This window comes from Myotis myotis, unplaced genomic scaffold (genome assembly GCF_014108235.1).
Source record: "Myotis myotis isolate mMyoMyo1 unplaced genomic scaffold, mMyoMyo1.p scaffold_m19_p_3, whole genome shotgun sequence".
Taxonomy (NCBI): Eukaryota; Metazoa; Chordata; class Mammalia; order Chiroptera; family Vespertilionidae; genus Myotis; species Myotis myotis.
Genome location: NW_023416335.1, coordinates 20973639 through 20990822, shown reverse-complemented (window position 1 = coordinate 20990822; position 17184 = coordinate 20973639). Strand labels below are relative to the sequence as shown.

General features: G+C 42.5%; 1 protein-coding gene and 1 long non-coding RNA gene across 3 annotated transcripts in view; one reads left to right on the top strand and one right to left on the bottom strand.

Annotated features, from left to right (window-relative positions):
• Positions 1–1162: 1162 nt before the first annotated feature.
• Positions 1163–13412, bottom strand: LOC118650083 (pyridoxal phosphate binding protein). 2 transcript variants are annotated; one of them, XM_036297889.1, is made up of 8 exons: positions 13280–13412; positions 9685–9792; positions 9572–9607; positions 8931–9006; positions 6583–6717; positions 4515–4657; positions 3491–3589; positions 1163–2602 (listed from the first exon to the last, which is right to left on the bottom strand). In XM_036297889.1, exons 1-8 carry the CDS (start codon positions 13376–13378, stop codon positions 2471–2473), a joined length of 828 nt encoding a protein of 275 aa, XP_036153782.1. In that variant the 5' UTR covers positions 13379–13412; the 3' UTR covers positions 1163–2470. The 2 variants fall into 2 exon arrangements, with proteins under 2 accessions (XP_036153782.1, XP_036153783.1); XM_036297890.1 differs by having other exon boundaries at positions 13252–13379.
• A 128-nt stretch (positions 13413–13540) lies between these two features.
• Positions 13541–17184, top strand: part of LOC118650085 — a 23469-nt gene continuing 19825 nt past the window's right edge. Inside the window, exons 1-2 of the long non-coding RNA XR_004965849.1 lie at positions 13541–13897; positions 14110–14268. This is a non-coding gene — a long non-coding RNA (uncharacterized LOC118650085). The remainder of the gene's footprint in view (positions 13898–14109; positions 14269–17184) is intronic.

Sequence of the window (17184 nt, the reverse complement as noted above, 5' to 3'; positions counted from 1 at the left end):
AAAAAATGCCATAGTCAGAATCCATGAGGCACTTCCTGAGCACAAAGCCTTGATGGACTATTGGGAGCCTTGGAGCATGCAAACCTGAGACGGGCCAGGCAGGGGAGGACGCAGGCTGCGGACAGCACTCCCAAGTAAGAGGTTGCGGAGCTGCATGGGTGGGTCTGACCCAGAACAGCATGCTGCTGTAACTCAGGAAATTTGCCGAGGGTGCTGTCACTGCATTGATGCACATCTAGTTTGCAGACCTGCTGCCCGGCATGTGTACAAAAGACAAAGCACAAGTTTGCTCAATTTTCTCTCTGCAAAGGTTTTGGCCTGCTGTGGGTATTCAGGAGAAGCTTTGTTTTCCTTTCCTTTTCTGCCTCCCATGGCTCACCACTGTTGTTCTCCATCTCTAGGTACAAGCCAGAGAGCTCTTTTTTTTTTTTTTAAATATATATCTTTATTGATTCAGAGAGGAAGGGAGAGGGAAAGAGAGATAGAAACATCAATGATGAGAGAGCATCATTGATTGGCTGCCTCCTGAACGTCCCCTACTGGGGATCAAGCCCGCAACCCAGGCATGTGCCCTTGACCAGAATCAAACCTGGGACCCTTCAGTCCGCAGTCCGACGCTCTATCCACTGAGCCAAACCAGTTAGGGCCAGAGAGCTCTTTTTGCTCAGACCATTTTACCTTTCCCAAAGGATTCCACAGCCACCGTCAGGACTCTCCGCTGAGTTAGCAAAGGAGGTCATCTGAAAGAACCTGGTGGCGCTGCTAGAGTCAGCCCTATCACTTAGGAAAATTGTATCCTCTTTGGCCTCCATGTCTGTCTGTAAAGAAGGTATGAGGCTGTGAGTCTATTGGAAGGTAATTTGCTGACAGTGGAGCGCCAGTGCTTGCCCAGCATGTTAGCCAATGTCGCCATCTAGAGGCAATTTAAAAGATTCTTGCAGCAAGAGGTAGGTAACCTCTATTTTGTAATTCCTGAAATGCCATTTCATTTTCTTGCCCTTGAAAGTTCAGAAGCCCTCTTTCACCCATGGTGTGGCTGCATCTGTGACCCAAGGGAAACCCTTCTCAAAAGCCTGCTGGTATGATGCCAGTGACGGGCACAGCTGCATCCTGTCTGTTCCAATGCCCCCCTCCTATTATATTCACTCACTACACCAGATCATAAAAAATAAAGCTTTTAATTGCTTTGTAATTGGCACAGATGGCATAATTCAAACTCACATTTTTATTTAATAGACTCTGAAATATCACATTCTACTGCTGACTGAAACAGTGCAGGGATCATAATGGTGGAAGTTTTACAAAATTACATTCGGCAGCAGCATCCTGTTCTGAAAGTTATTTCAAAAAATTAAAGACTGGGGCTTGAATAAATAGGAAAAAACATCTAGGAGATAAACAACCCAGACCAAAGTCATCTGTCATGACTCTCTGAGAAGTGTGCTTTCTGGTTTCTTAATATCTTGCTCTCTATTAACAAACAAGAAGAGCTGCAGTTCTGGGTTATCAATATAGTAGGGGGAGGGGGAGGCCTATAAATGTGCCTAGAAAGTGCTCCTCAGGAACAGGAACCTCAAAGTCAGGCTTTGTGGATACTGTCAACATGAACTGGCTTTGACGGAATCTTTCATTTCTGGGGAGCTACACGATTCACCGGTCCTTGATAAGAAATCAACTTAAAGAGAATTATGGTGGATGAGAAATCATATCATTAACTTCTCATCACTGTAGGGCCCAGGGAAAAACTCAAAGTCCTGTCTCTTCAGGAAGACGTTAAAAAGGCGGAAGTCCCATTTCTGTTACCCCTTATACTTTCCAGGGTCAACATTACAGGGTGACCAATGACACCAATTCTCATCAACAACCACTGGGGTTCGGAGCATTAACTTGAGCCATTTCCTGAAGTTACCTGTACTGCTATTCCAGAGTAGAGACAAATATTTATTGGGTGGGGTGGAAATGGGGGACAGGGTAAGGTAGGCAAAATCATCTTGCTGCAGAACAGTGAAGATGATTACTCAGCGAGGGTCTGTTTGAAGTTGGTAATCACAGGGAGTTTTCTATTAAAGTGGATGACAAGTGGGATTTCCTCTGACTCTGGCATCTGTCATTACAGGCATCAGTGACCAGATTTTAAGTTGGGAAAGGCATTCCTGGGTTGACTGGTGCTCCTGGGCAGGATTCAATACTGAACTCAATTCCTGGCTATTGATTTGGTATCTGTCCTGCAGAAATGTCAGGATTTCTCAAATCCAATCCAAAGCCATTACATGAAGCAAGCTTCCTACGTCAGACATGGAATACAGACGGTTTCCATCAATACACATGATCCTCAGCGTACTCTCACCAGGTCACAAGGAAAGCATGGTTGTAAACAGGGGAATATCAAAATGAAGATTCGGGTGAGTGCATAGTTAGTCTTCCTAGACAGGGCCCACGGGCAACGAGCCACTGCTGGTTGTTCTGTGGCTCAATGTTCCTGCATCACCTCCACAGGGGCTTTTAGGTCTGCTGCGGACTTGTCCAGGGCAGGTTTCTTTGAGTAATCTCGCTCTCCAAAAATGGTGCTTCCTATGCGGACATTCGTAGATCCTACTTCAATCTGTGGGAAAGAAGAGCAAGTATCAAGGGCTGAGTTTAAAATAAGGAACTGCAGCCAATGCTGAAGCAGTGCCTCTCATTCTGTCTTTTGAGGGGCCTCTATGAGGAAGAATGATAATGCAGCCAAGGAGGACGACTGGCAGTGGTTCTTCTTGGGGCAACATGACCTCGGAGGGGTGTTTGAGAATTGGCTTTCACACGTCCCGCTGTGTGTGGGACACAGCAGCACAGTGAGGAGTTGTCTTGCAGCCCACACACCTTTCTACTGTTCCCTGGTCAGGTGATGAAAAAAACCTCCTTATCGTTGTCTCAGCACAGGACCTAATTCCATTTTACTTATACTAGTAAACACAAAGCATTTTTGTACTGTTTTAATATATACAATTTTCCAGCAATGCAGCTACTGTCTACACAGAGGGAAGTCTATACTTTGACTTCTAGAACTTTATCAAGTTATTTACTGTTCCAGAAAACCAGGTATTTGAGTTGCCAACATAGCACATCTATATCAGTATATTTTTATAGTTGTTGCATTAGTCGTGAATTTATACATAAGATTAAGCATCAGACTTACTGTCATATAGCTATGTCCAAACATTTACATAGTGAAATAAATGCCTTTTTAAAAAGTAGAGTTTAATTTCTTCTTATTTTCCTTTAGATGCCATGTAGGGAATTATACTGAGTTTAAAATTATGTGTCAGGCTATAATTTCCATACCTTTCATTTAGGAAAAGAAAGGGGTGGGGAATATTAGAATAGTTGAGAATCACTGCTATTGGATGCCCTATTGCTACAATGAGGCATTTCAAAGGTTTCTCCAGCAAAACCTGATGCTTGCTGTGGCCGTTTGACCCTCCCGTCAAGTGGTACCCGGAAGGACACTTACTGCATGTTGGAAGTCCACAGACATGCCCATGCTCAGCTCAACCTGGTCAGTAGGAATCTTCAGCTTTTTACACAGCTCCTCCCGGAGGGACAGTAACATCTGACAGAAAGAAGTGTGACACCTATTTTATTCCTGCCTCTCTAAGGTTGATTGAGAGTGGCTGAATCTGAACGTCTCTGACAAAGATTATTTATTTCTCATAGTTTCAAGGCCTGTCAAAATTGCCAGCAGTTACTGAACGTTTTTTTTTTTTGTTTTGTTTTGTTTTTTTTAGCAGTTTCCTACTTTCAAGGAAACTATTAGTCACTGGAGAAGAATGAAAAAGAAAGAGCTCATTTTCTTTCTTTTTTTTTGTTTTGTTAATCCTCACTCAAGGATATTTTTCTATTGATTTTTAGTGAGAGTGGAAGGGACGGGGAGAGACAGAGAGAAAAGCATTGATGTGAAAGAGACACATCGATTGGTTACCTCCCACATGCACCCCGATATGGGCCATGCCCTTGACCCGTAATCAAACCCATGACCCGTCAGTCCCCATGCTGATGCTCTATCCTCTGAGCCAAACCGACTAGGGCTCATTTTCTCTAAAAAGTTTGTTTTAAGCAGTTTCAAACTGAGTTGAGAAAGTTCTATGAGGTTTCGGGAACCTCTTCTATTTTCCTAATGCAGTGGTCGGCAAACTGCGGTTGGCGAGCCACATGCGGCTCTTTGGCCCCTTGAGTATGGCTCTTCCACAAAATACCACCTGCGGGCGCGCATATACAGTGCGATTGAAACTTCGTGGCCCATGCACAGAAGTTGGTATTTTGTGGAAGAGCCACACTCAAGGGGCCAAAGAACCTCATGTGGCTTGCGAGCCGCAGTTTGCCGACCACTGTCCTAATGAAAAGAGTTTGGAAGAGGGTTATAACACCTGATAGACAGCATCTGGGATATCTCTGAAGTTTACTGCAATATAATTAGCCAGCCCTGCAACAGCATTTTGCTGAGATACTTCTTTAGCACAGGAGCAATCCCCCAGTACCTGGAAGTCCGGATTTGGTCCTTGACTAAGATCATGCCCAAAGCTTCCTATGGTCATCAGCCCCACGAATTCCAGGCTGGGGCACTTGGCATTTATGTGTTCCACCATGGCTACTGTCTCTGAAGGTAGAAGGCCATGTTTACCTTCACAAAAATAAAAATAAAATAGAAGACCCTTATATCAAAATGTTTTAAGTCGCTAGAGAAAGGGTCCACTTTCATCCCTTGCTTAAAATAGAGGAGGTGATTCTCAGACTAGAGGACTTCTGGAAAGAACTTGTTCTCAAGTCCAAGAGTAACATTTGAGAGATTCATATAGTTCCCCCTCTGGTCAGATTCTGAATTTCTCAAGGGAAGAACTATAAATTGAACTCTAATTGATCTCAATATCTGAGCTGAGAACAGCTAGGGTACAGGGAAAAAAAACAAACAAACCCACATTGCTTTACTTGGGACATTAAGAAGATCCTCATTACAAAAATGCCAGATTAACCTGAGAATTATTTTTCCAAATATGGTATTTCTATAGCTTTAGTAATTAATTAGTAAAATTGTAAAAAATTTAAAATAAAGTCTATATGATACAGTTTTGACTATATGATTTGCTAATTTTTTTTAAAAAATATATTTTATTGATTTTTTACAGAGAGGAAGGGAGAGAGATAGAGAGTTAGAAACATCGATGAGAGAGAAACATTGATCAGCTGCCGCCTGCACATCTCCTACTGGGGATATGCCCGCAACCCAGGTACATGCCCTTGACCGGAATCGAACCTGGGACTTTTCAGTCCGCAGGCCGACGCTCTATCCACTGAGCCAAACCGGTTTCGGCTGATTTGCTAAATTTAACAGAACTTTCTAATTAACAACTAGAGGAGGAATCTGCAGCAAATGATTATTTGTTATGCAGTTATAAGGATACTAATACTGTTTTTCCCTCATTTATCAAATGAAGATACTAAGAACATTCACTTCAAAATTTAATTAGGGAAAACTATACTTAATTATCAAGAAATGATGTAATAGATTTGATCTGGAGTCAATTTCATATTTAACTACATTGATAATGTAAAATATAACCTAGGTGCATATATGTATGTTAAAATGTACTGAATACTTACTTATGTGCCATACACAAGTGGTAAATCCTAAGTGCTTTTCATTTAATACAATAGCTCTAATAAGCAGGTATTCTTACTATCACTACTCTAAACATGAGGCATAGGGAAGTGCAGTACCTTTCCCAAGGTCATACAAACAGAAGCTGTGAAACTAAGATTTGAACCCAGGTAGGCTGACTCCAGGGCCTATTTGGAAAACAGATGCATATACTGAAGTCCTTCAGGCTAAGATTTGGTTAATACTCATGTTCTGATGGTTGGAAGCAAATGACTGGTCTGTAAACAAATTGCTAACAAGTAAAATGTGTACAGGGTTCTATGCCAACAGCTTTACCTTATTAGCACATTCAATCCTCACAACACCCTCTGAGGTAGGTACTATTATGATTTCACTGCCTGACAAGGAAACTGAGGTCAGGGGGGTTAAGTAACTTAGGCAAGATTACAAAGCTGGAAAGTGGTGGAACTCAAACCCAAGATTTGTCTAATTTCAAAGCCCAAGCTCTGTTCGCTGTGCTACACTGTTAACCAAGCCTGGGAAAATGTTCACTGCCTGGTGCTCACAGTGATTTTCCTTCTATTTTCTCCTCATGTATCACTAAGTAGTTTATTTTTTAGGACCCAAGAAGAGTAACTTCTCATGTAACTTTGCAATCTCTTTCAGGAGTGATGGTGACTTCTGGGGATTTTCAGGAGATCAAAGTCACAGTCTCCTGGATTCTCCCTGTTTCCCTCCTCCAAAATTAAGACATAACAAATCATAATGTATTAAAGAATACTATGTGGACTGGCTATCCTGCCATCTAGATCCTACATAACACAGCTTACTTAAAGGCCTGTGATTTCTTTCTATAACCTTAGCCATCAGATAAATTAGGCCTGCCATTCTTCCTGGGCGTCAACCACCTTAAGGGAAGAAAAATCTACAATACAGGTCTGGTCACTTACTCTCTTCTCCACTGGTGTTAATCTGGACCATAACCTTTAACCTTTCAGGAGAACCTTTTTTCTGCCACGAACTGTTCACTTTGTCTGCCAACTTCACAGAATCCACTGTTTCCAGCATGAAGAGATTGGGGACAGCTGTAATGAGAAAGAGGCAAGGCAATTCTTCACATACTCTACTGCAGCAAACAACATACAACACATCTTTTGGTTGATGGAAAAATAATTTCCTAGGAAAAGAAAAAGACAGTTAAGTCCCAGTTCTGCTAATAAAACTTATATGAAAGTTTTACTAGATATAAGTTCAAATGTTAACCATTGCTGTCTAATCAGCAAAAGTAAATAAGGGGAGGGAAATCCTGACATAACATAATCATGCAGCATATGTATGCTCATGCTCCAAGAAGCTGATAATTGCAGAGATTCCTAATAGCAGGCTTGGTCTGATTCAATCTCAGTTCAAACTGGAGAGAAACGGGTCAAGGACAATAAAAAAAATAAATAAATAACAAGTGGAAGCCAAAGTACTTCTCTGGCATGATATCACCATGTTCTTAAGCTTTCTGGGTTGGGGCGCTAGAAACAATACCATCAAGACAGTGAAAAGACAACTCATGGAACAGGACGAAATATTTGCAAATCATTTATCTGATAGGGTCTGGTATTTAGAATATATAAAGAACTTCAAAAGAAAATAGCCCAGTTAAAAAATGAACAAAAGGCCTGGCTGGTGTGGCTCAGTGGTTGAGCATTGACCTATGAACCAGGAGGTCACAGTTCGATTTCTGGTCAGGGCACATGCCTGGGTTTCAGGTTCGATCTCCAGTGTGGGGTGATGATTCTCTCTTATCATTGATGTTTCTATCTCTCCCTCCCTCTGAAATCAATAAAAATATCTTTTAAAAAAATGAACAAAGGATTTGAAAAGACTTTTCTCCAAAGAAGATAGACAAATGGCCAATAAGCACATGAAAAAATGTTCAACTTCATTAGTCACTAGGGCAGTGATGGTGAACCTTTTGAGCTCGGCGTGTCAGCATTTTGAAAAACCCTAACTTAACTCTGGTGCCGTGTCACATATAGAAATTTTTTGATATTTGCAACCATAGTAAAACAAAGACTTATATTTTTGATATTTATTTTATATATTTCAATGCCATTTAACAAAGAAAAATCAACCAAAATTGAGTTCGCGTGTCACCTCTGACGTGCGTGTCATAGGTTCGCCATCACTGCACTAGGGAATGTAAATAAAAACCACCCTGAGATACCATTTCACGTATTTTTAACTCCCTTTTAACACCTTTGCTGACTTATAACTATAACTCTTTATTGTATTATTTTATTGGCTGCTTTTTAAAAATTTTCTTTATTGATTAAGGTATTACATACGTGTCCTTATCTCCCCATTGCCCCCCACCCCCTTATTGACTGCTTTTGAGTCTCACTTATCACAGTCTACCTTTAAGTAATATACCACTTCACAAAGTTTAAGAACCTTATAATAGTGTACTTTTGTTTCTTCCTTTCCATTCTTTACGCTATTGTTGTCATGTATGTTGATTTTACATGTTATAAACCCCACAATACATCATTATTTTTGCTTCTATAACACATTATAATAAAATATTAGAGAAAAAGAAATAAAATTCATCTTTGAAAAGTTTGATAAAATTGATAAATCTCTAGCCAGACAGACTAGGAAAAAAAAGAGAGAAGACAGAAATTACTAATATCAGGGATGAGAGAGTTGACATCACTATAGACTCTACAGATATTAAAAGGATAACAAAGGGAATTACAAACACCCTTATGCCCATAAATTCATTAATTTAATGAAATGGACAAATTCCTTGAAAGACACAAGTATCAATGCTCATCCAAGAAGAAACAGATTATGTGAATAGCCCTATATCTATTAGTGAAATTGAAACTATAGTTAAAAACTTCCCACAAAGTAAACTCAGGTTTCACTGGTAAATTTTACCAATGGTTAAGGAAGAGATAATACTAATCCCACACAAACTCTTCCAAAAGACTTAAGGAAGAAATATTTCCCAATTCATTCTGTGAGGCCAGCATTACCCTTGATATGAAACCCAAATAAAGACATTTCAAGAAAAGAAAACTAGAGATGAATGTTCCTTCTGAATATAGATGCAAAAATTCTAAGCAATAACTAACAAATAAAATGCAACATTATTTTAAAAGGATAATACTTCATGACCAAGTAAAATTTATCCCAAGGAATATAGGATTGATTTAACATTTGGAAATCAATAAATGTATTTCAATATGTTAACAAACTAAAAGAGAAAAACCATATGCTCATATAACGAGTTTTATCTTACCCATCAATTTGTTGACATTTTGTTTTTGCAGATGGCCAATGAAGTGCCATTTAATCTCAGGACATGAAGACAGAATCTGAAGAGAAAAAGGTAACTAAGTTTGATGTGGATTTTACGGAGGCCTAGCTGGCTCAAATACTTTGTACACTTCCTTCTGACCTTTCATGTCTATGCAATAATGCACTACCACCACCTTCAGCTAGGCTCCTAAGGATATTTAGAAAAACATTTAAGGCTTCTGTTTTTTTTTTTCTCTTCCTTGTTCCTATCAATTCCCTCCATCTTTCAGATATTGCCCATTAAGAATGAACTAATTAAAGCTTTCAAATCTCAAAAGGATCCACCATTACAGCAAACTCCTAAAAATCACCATTTTCAAAAACTTGCAAAGGAGAAAACAACAGTCTTTTAATACAGAAGGAAAATCTGATGGGGGGATAAGGACACATATGTAATACCTTAATCAATAAAGAAATTTTTAAAAAAAGAAAATCTGAGAAATATTTGGGGCTCAAGGTGACTGGACATTTCTACCGCCAACCCAACCTCTTGCTCTAAAACTCAAACACCAACATGGGTCTAATTTTCAACTGAAATGCCAAGATTTAGATACAAACTCAAGAATTCAGATAGCTACTTACTTTTGGATTTGATGCTTTTTCTAGCAGTTCCTGAACCTACAGGGTAGAAAAAGACACGTCAGAAGTGTGGCAAACATGACTCTTCCGAAGGCAGTTTGGAAAAGGGCTCTTACATAGTTTTCTCCGAAAGTGCGCTGGCCGTGACTGTAGGCCTCAATCACCATGTCTGCAGGTTTGGTTTTGCTGACGGCTACTAGCCGGGGCTCGATGGCTGGGAGGTCCTGCCAAAAGGGAAAGAGCCAGATAAGTGAATGTTTGGGAATAGTATCCTGATAAGTCCTGTAAGATAGATCCTGTACAACAGATCAGCATACATCTTAACTTGTTTTTGGTAAGCTCCATTTTTCCAGTATTGCAGGGAGATCAGTTCCAAATAATGTTGTTCAAATATCTTTCAAATGCACTGCATCTAAATCTGTTAGCTACTTTAATATTTAGCAAAAGACATTTCTCAGGAAAGCTGGGTAGGTAAGTAAAAGTAGTACAGTTCCTAAAATGCAGTCTTTGACCAACTGTTTCAGCATTACCTGGATCCCACTCCAGACCTACTGAATTTGAATCTCTGGGACTGGAGTCTGAGAATCTCCCTTTTAAACAAACTTTCCAGATGATTCTCTTGCACACCAAGGTTGGAGGTTTAAGAATCACTTAATTGCCCTGGCCTGTATGGCTCAGTGGGTTGAGAGTTCCCTGGTTCGATTCCAGTCTGGGTTTCTGGGCTTGACCCTCAGTAGGGGGCATGCAGGAAATGTTTCTCTTTCTCTCCCTCTCTCTAAAAATATTAAAGAAAAAACTTTTTTTTTTTTATATATTTTATTGATTTTTTACAGAGAGGAAGGGAGAGAGGGAGAGAGATAGAGAGTTAGAAACATCGATGAGAGAGAAACATCGATCAGCTGCCTCCTGCACACCTCCTACTGGGGGTGTGCCCGCAACCCAGGTACATGCCCTTGACCGGAATCAAACCTGGGACCCCTCAGTCCGCAAGCCGACGCTCTATCCACTGAGCCAAACCAGTTTCGGCTAAAGAAAAAACTTTTTTAATAAAGAAAAAAATCACCAGTAATGGAAGGCATCACTCTGACTAGAAAGAAGGCTACTTCTGGTTCCTGAAACCCCCAAATTAACAGTTTTGGAAACTCATTCTGGTCATGGTATAATTATTAACATTGATCCCATTCACTTTCAAAAGTGGCCTGCTTACAATAACTATATACTCTATTGTTCAGTTTAATCAAGAACCAGTGGCAGACTTGAGGCAGGGAAGCACAAAAAACTCTGGACTCAGGATTAGACCTCTCCGACCCCCTTCTCATGGCCGTTACATAAAGAAGCCAGGCTTCTCCAAATTCTACTGGAACAAAATCCACACAGAAGCAATAAGAGATTCACCTCTCCTTACATAGTTCAGTTTTCATGTACCCCACCACCCTTTTGCGATTTTTACAGAATCACAGTATTCTCAAAGGGCCTGAGAAGTCAGGTCAATTACAAAGAGTTTCTTCTTCTGAGGGTGCATTAACAAAAGCCTTTTATAACATCATACCATAACTCCCAGGATTATGTTGATGAACTGAAGGTTTCCAAACAGAAAGGTGAAACAAGCAGCAAGTCTGCCTGAGAGCTATGCTGGGAAAACCTCCAAATGTGATGTTTATTAGGGAAATCCCTAGTTTATCCTGGAGAATTGCTGAGAATCATAGAACATTTACTGCGGGAGTGAGCTCAGAGCAATCAGAGTTCATTCCCTTGCCTGTGCGGATGAGGAAACTCTGGACCAGAGTAGCTAAATGACTTGTGGAAGGTACTATCTAACTAGTGGCCAAGGAACGGCTATACTAATACAGGTCTTCTGTCTCTAGGCCAGCATTCGTTTTTTATTTTTATTTTTCAATTATGGTTTACTTTCAATATTATTTTGTATTGGTTTAAGGTGTACAGTATAGTGATTAGACAATCATATACTTTACAAAGTGTTCCCCTTGATATTTCCAGTCCCCACCTGGTACCATACATAGTTATTGAAATACTAGAGGCCCGGTGCACGAAATTTGTGCATGGGAGGGGGGGGGGCGTCCCTCAGTCTGGCCTGTACCCTCTCCAATCTAGGACCCCTCAGACATCCCTCTCACAATCCAGGACCTCTGGCTTCTAATCACTCACCTGCCTGCCTGATTGTCCCTAACCTCCCTCCCCTGCCAGCCTGATCGCCCCTAACTGCCCTCCGCTGCTGGCCTGATCACCCCTAACCGCCTCTGCCTCAGCCCCCGCTCTGTGGCTCTGTCTGGAAGGAGGACTGGATGACTAGAAGATATCCAGTCGACCCAGTCTAATTAGCATAGTACCCTTTTATTAGTATAGATTGTTGATTATTTTTCCCTATGCTGTACTTTTTACATCCCCGTGACTATTTTGTGACTACCAATTTGTACTTCTTTTTTTTAAAAAAAGTATATTTCTATTGATTTCAGAGATGAAGGGAGAGGAAGGGAGAGATAGAAACATCAATGATGAGAGGGAATCATTGATTGGCTGCCTTCTGCCTGTTGGACGAAGCCCACAACCGAGGCATGTGTCCTTGACAGGAATTGAACCTAGGACCCTTCAGTCTGCAGGCCAACACCCTATCCACTGAGCCAAACCAGCAAGGGCCCAATTTGTACTTCTTAATCCCTTCACTTCTTTCACCCATTCCCCCAACTGTCCTTCCCTCTGACAACCACCAATCCACTCTTTGTCTATGAGTTCCAGGCCAGCATTCTGAGTTATTCTTTTTAAAAAATATATTTTTATTGATTTTAGAGAGGAAGGAAGAGGGAGAGAGAGATAGAAACATCAATGATGAGAGAATCATTGATGGGCTGCCTCCTGCACGTCCCTCACTAGGGATCGAGCCTGCAACCCAGGCATGTGCCCTCGACCAGAATCGAACCCGGCACCCTTCAATCCGCAGGTCAACAGCTCTACCCACTGAGCCAAACCGGCCAGGGCAGCATTCTGAGTTCTGACACCATAAGTACTGAGGAGAAGAGAAGCCTGTGACCCCTCTGTTGAGGTGCGTCTCACTCCACACCATCCGAGGGGGGCAGATATTGACTGACCCGTGGTCTAATGAAATTGCAGGAGAAGACAAAAAATATATATGGAAAAAAAAAAAAAAGTCTCCCCTGAAGGGGATCAGATGTCAGCCCGCTCCCGCCGCAAACGCGCAAGTGCAGCTCGGCCAGGCCAATCGACCCGCCGGCTCCGTCGCCCACTGACGTTTGCTGAGCATCGACTAGCTGTTAGGCGCTGCCACACACGTGATCGCAGGCGGATCTGGCCCCCTTCGGGTGCTCCGGTAGGAGACGTCTTTTCTTGCCGCTCCTGGGCACAGGCCTGACCCTTCTCCCGTCCGCTAAGGTTGTTGATTCCCACACGAAGCGGGATGGGCAAAAGCCGCGATGCCCGGGGACCGGTCATTCTCCCGGAATGGCGGACACCTCCCGTCCCAACTAAGCCAACCTCCAGGAAACCGGCCAGTCTCATCTCGAGGCCACCGAGGGAGCCAGCCCTTCGCTAGCTTTTGGGGGCTTTACCACCCGTGCCAAGGCCCAGGCGGCGGACGGGCCCCGCCCCTCCGGGAGAGCCCTCCGCGTCACCGTGACGACCTATTCCCACGCAGGTGTCCCCCTCCTCACAGCGGCCGCCCACTGTCCTCTTCCTCACCCGCGGCCGCCGCGCCACCGCCTGCTGCACGCGCTCGTTCACTGTCCGCAGAGCAAAAGCGACTCCCAGCTCCGCCGACATGCTGCCAGCTCTCCACATCCCACGGGACGAACGTCGAGACCCAGACCCCGGCACCCCGGGGCTGAGGACACCTTCCGGTCCAGCCCCACTTACGTCTCTGGATGGCCCAATCAGCGCTCACGTCCGAATCGTCTCACCCAATGGACACTGAGCGCCGCGGGGGCGGGGCGGGGGCGGTGCAGCGGAGGCCCCGCCCCTCTGCGACGGCCATCTTGGGGAGGTCGCCATGGTCACCCTGGGCGCTGGGCCTTCCTGGCGTCGTGCCAGTGCTGCCGGAGAACCTTCAAAGACGTGTCGCCTGGTCCGCTGCTGCCCCCGCCCTAGCGGGACCCTCTGGAAGCAAAATAGGCGGCCTGCTCCCTTTCAAAATGCCTCTCATTCCCCATCCCCGCCGTGGGAAGAGCTGTGACCCAGGATTTCCGTGCGCAGGGACCAGGATGAGAAGCAGCGAAGGCGGGGGACCTCGCTTTTGTATCTCAGACATTCTTGTGAGGAACCGCGAAGAGATGTACAAGGCTCGGCAAGCTTCAGTGTATGGTTCGTTTCCGCTTGTCATCCTTTAGACCAGGGCTGTGCAAGACGGATGGGAGCCACATAGGAAATTAAAAAATGTTATCGAATAGGCACCTACAAAGTAAAAGCCTAATGATACATTGTATTTAACGCAATATAGCCAAAATAAGGTTTCAACATGTAACCGATAGAGAAACTTCAAGTGAGATATTGCAATTTCTTTTTATCGTATTTAGCTTCCAAAGTCCGGTGTAGCTTGGACCTGCAGCCGGCCTCGCTTGGGGCTGAAGCCACCTGCAGCCAGTGCTACCTTGTCAGCCCCTTTGTGCAGCTCCGGGCAACGTGATGATGGGAAACGGGATGAGGAGCTAGACAACAGGGACTAAACCAACCAGGTAAAACACGAAACTGACAGATGGTGAAGTGTAGGCGCTGTGGGCAAGTAGAAGGAGATCACGTTTGTTAAGGAGAGCACTTTGGGCCTTCCCGTTGACTCTCCAACATTAACGCAACTTAAAGAAGTGGATGATGTTCTGTTGGAGAAAGGGCTCAGGTTTGTTCTGCAGGTTGCCTAGAGGTGACTGGAAAAGTAAGGGCAGTATTCTTCCTTTCTTCTCTCATCCTCTTCCCAGACTTCAGGGACGGAAATGGAATTTCACACGTTGGGTCCTTGCCCTCAAGGACTTCCTTTGGGGAAGTCTCCATTTACCAGGCACACGTAGCTAGGGTTGTCAAGGACGTTAGGAAACGTTTTCAAATGTTTCTGGACTTAATTTCTATTCCTGCCAAAGTGATAAAAATTTAAAAATGAGCCCTAGCTGGTTTGGCTCAGTGGATAGAGCGTGGACTGCGGACTAAAGGGCCCCAGGTTCGATTCCGGTCAAGGGCACATTCCAGGGTTGTGGGCTTAATCCCCCCTGTGGGGTGTGCAGGAAGCAGCTGATTAATAATTCTCTCTCATCATTGATGTTTCTATCTCTCTCTCCCCCTTCCTTCCTCTCTGAAATCAATAAAAATATATTTAAAAATTTTATAAAATGACAAGAATAGCCCTTCATGGTGTGAATATAATAGAAGTTTGCTATAGATAGGGTGCTAGCCAGCCATCAGTGATGGGAATCAGTGAAGGGATGTGTAGAGCAAGGATTGGGTGAGCATGAAACGCTTAAAGTGATATGCTATTTGGAAAATATTGAAAAATAACACAGGTCAGGCCTCTTCTTTGAATTACAAGGTCAACTCCCCGACCCTAGCCATCATGGCATATATGTGTGTAGCTCCCAAAAAGCCATCAGGAAAGTGATTTAAACTTTCAAGCCAATAAGGGCAGTGGTGGCAAGATTGGGTAGAGGTGGCATAGGAATGGCACAAGTTGAATCTTGGTTTTGTCACTGAACTGTGATCTTGGATAAGTTACTGAAATTCTCAGTCTTTCATTCATAAAATAGAGTCAATATTCCCTTCAGAGTTCCAGTAAGAATCAATCAAGAGAACATGTTACAGCCCTGGCTGATGTGGCTCGGTTGTGTGTCGTCCTGTGCACCAAAAGGTTGCTCCTTTGATTCTTGGTCAAGGCACATGCCCGGGTTGTGGGCTTGATCCCTGGTGCGGGCTGTGCAGGAGGCAGCTGATCAATGTTTCTCTCTCTCTCTCTCTCTCTCTCTCTCTCTCTCTCTCTCTCTCTCTCTCTCTCTCTCTCTCTCTCTCTCTCTCTCTCTCTCTCTCTCTCTCCTTTCCTCTTCCTCTCAAAATAAATTTTAAAAAATCTTAAAAAAAAGGTAATGTGTTACTCACTTAGAAGACTGCTTCCCCCAAATCAGGTGCAAATGTTCAATGAGTGTGAGTCTGCCCACCCCTGCTTATCCATTCAGTCAATATTTATTGAGGCATTTCTCTGTAAAAGGTACCTTGGGGGAGACCAAGTTGAGTAAGACTGGCTTTACTATGGATTCGTTTCTAATATGCTTTTTATCTTTAACACTCTATGACCTTATGAAAATGGAAGTAAGGACAAAAAGATCATGGTGACTCCAGTTCATTATCACTTCACATTTTTCAATTTTTTTACTCCTTTTTAAACTTTTATCCATTTATGGATTTTAGAGAGGGAGGGAGGGAGGTAGGTAGGTAGGGAAATATTGAGAGAGATTTGTTGTTCCACTTATTTATGCATTCATTGGTTGATTCTTGTACGCGTCCTGACTGGAGATAGAATCCGAAATCTTGGGGTATTGGGTAACAATTTCTTTGTTAGCTGTGCTTTTGAATCAACTTTATTCCACCTTTTTCTTCTTACTATTTTACTTTCTTCTCTTCCTCTTCCTGGAACGTCAACCATCTAGTTTAACATTTCATCCTTCCCTATGACCTAATCTTTGAAAAATGCAGGTCCAAAAATCACTTTATCACTAGTTAACTGTCTTTAAATTTCTTCAGTAGTTTGCAAGGACAAAGGGGAAAAGAGAAAGATTAAAAAGCCAAATGCCCAGAGGAATAGATTTCATAGACAATCTAAAACCTAGTATACTTATTCACCATAAATGCCATCAAGCTTTTAAAACATTTACCCCTGTAGTGTAAGGCCACGAATTATGAGAAAAACCTTTTTGGATTTTAAGATTGTTTCCTCTGAGCTTACTGTCTTTTGGGGGGATAAAAAAAGATAAAATAGAAAATTACTGTTGCCTGGTTACTTGGCTCTGAAGAAAAATGGAGAAATAATGCTCCTGTCCCAGTTTAAATGAATTCAGGTAGAGTAGCCATGACAGCAACCCCTCAGCAAACATGGTCACATCTGGCTTTTGAAATGTCAATATAGATTCTCCAACCCTAGAGTTGGGGAGTACCTTTAGAGATCATTGTCTTTCATATAGGTAGACTGACATTTAAACCATAGAATCTCCCCAATTTCTGAAGACTATCAGAGAAAAAAAAAAAGTTATCCATGCTTATCCCTGTATTTATTTTCTATTTGCAGAAAGCTACTTCTTCCCATTTCAATTTTTAGCCAGACTTAAGAAGTAAAATCTTAAAAAACACTGTATTCTGCAAGCCAATTTCCTTCTCTGGTCTTTGAAGAGTCAGAGATTACCTAGCCAACCATTATGCAACTTTTATAAACATAAGGCTGCTAAATTTCCCTTCTGCCTCTCTTGGGGTCAACCCATGAGCTATATCTTTTAACTACATTTTTCTTTTCATTTTAACATTTTGTTTTCTCTCTAGCCTTTTCAAATATTTTCCTAATTAGAGCCTGGAACTCAGCAATTCTCTCAATAGGGCCATACCAGATTGTTTCCTACATGTTACAT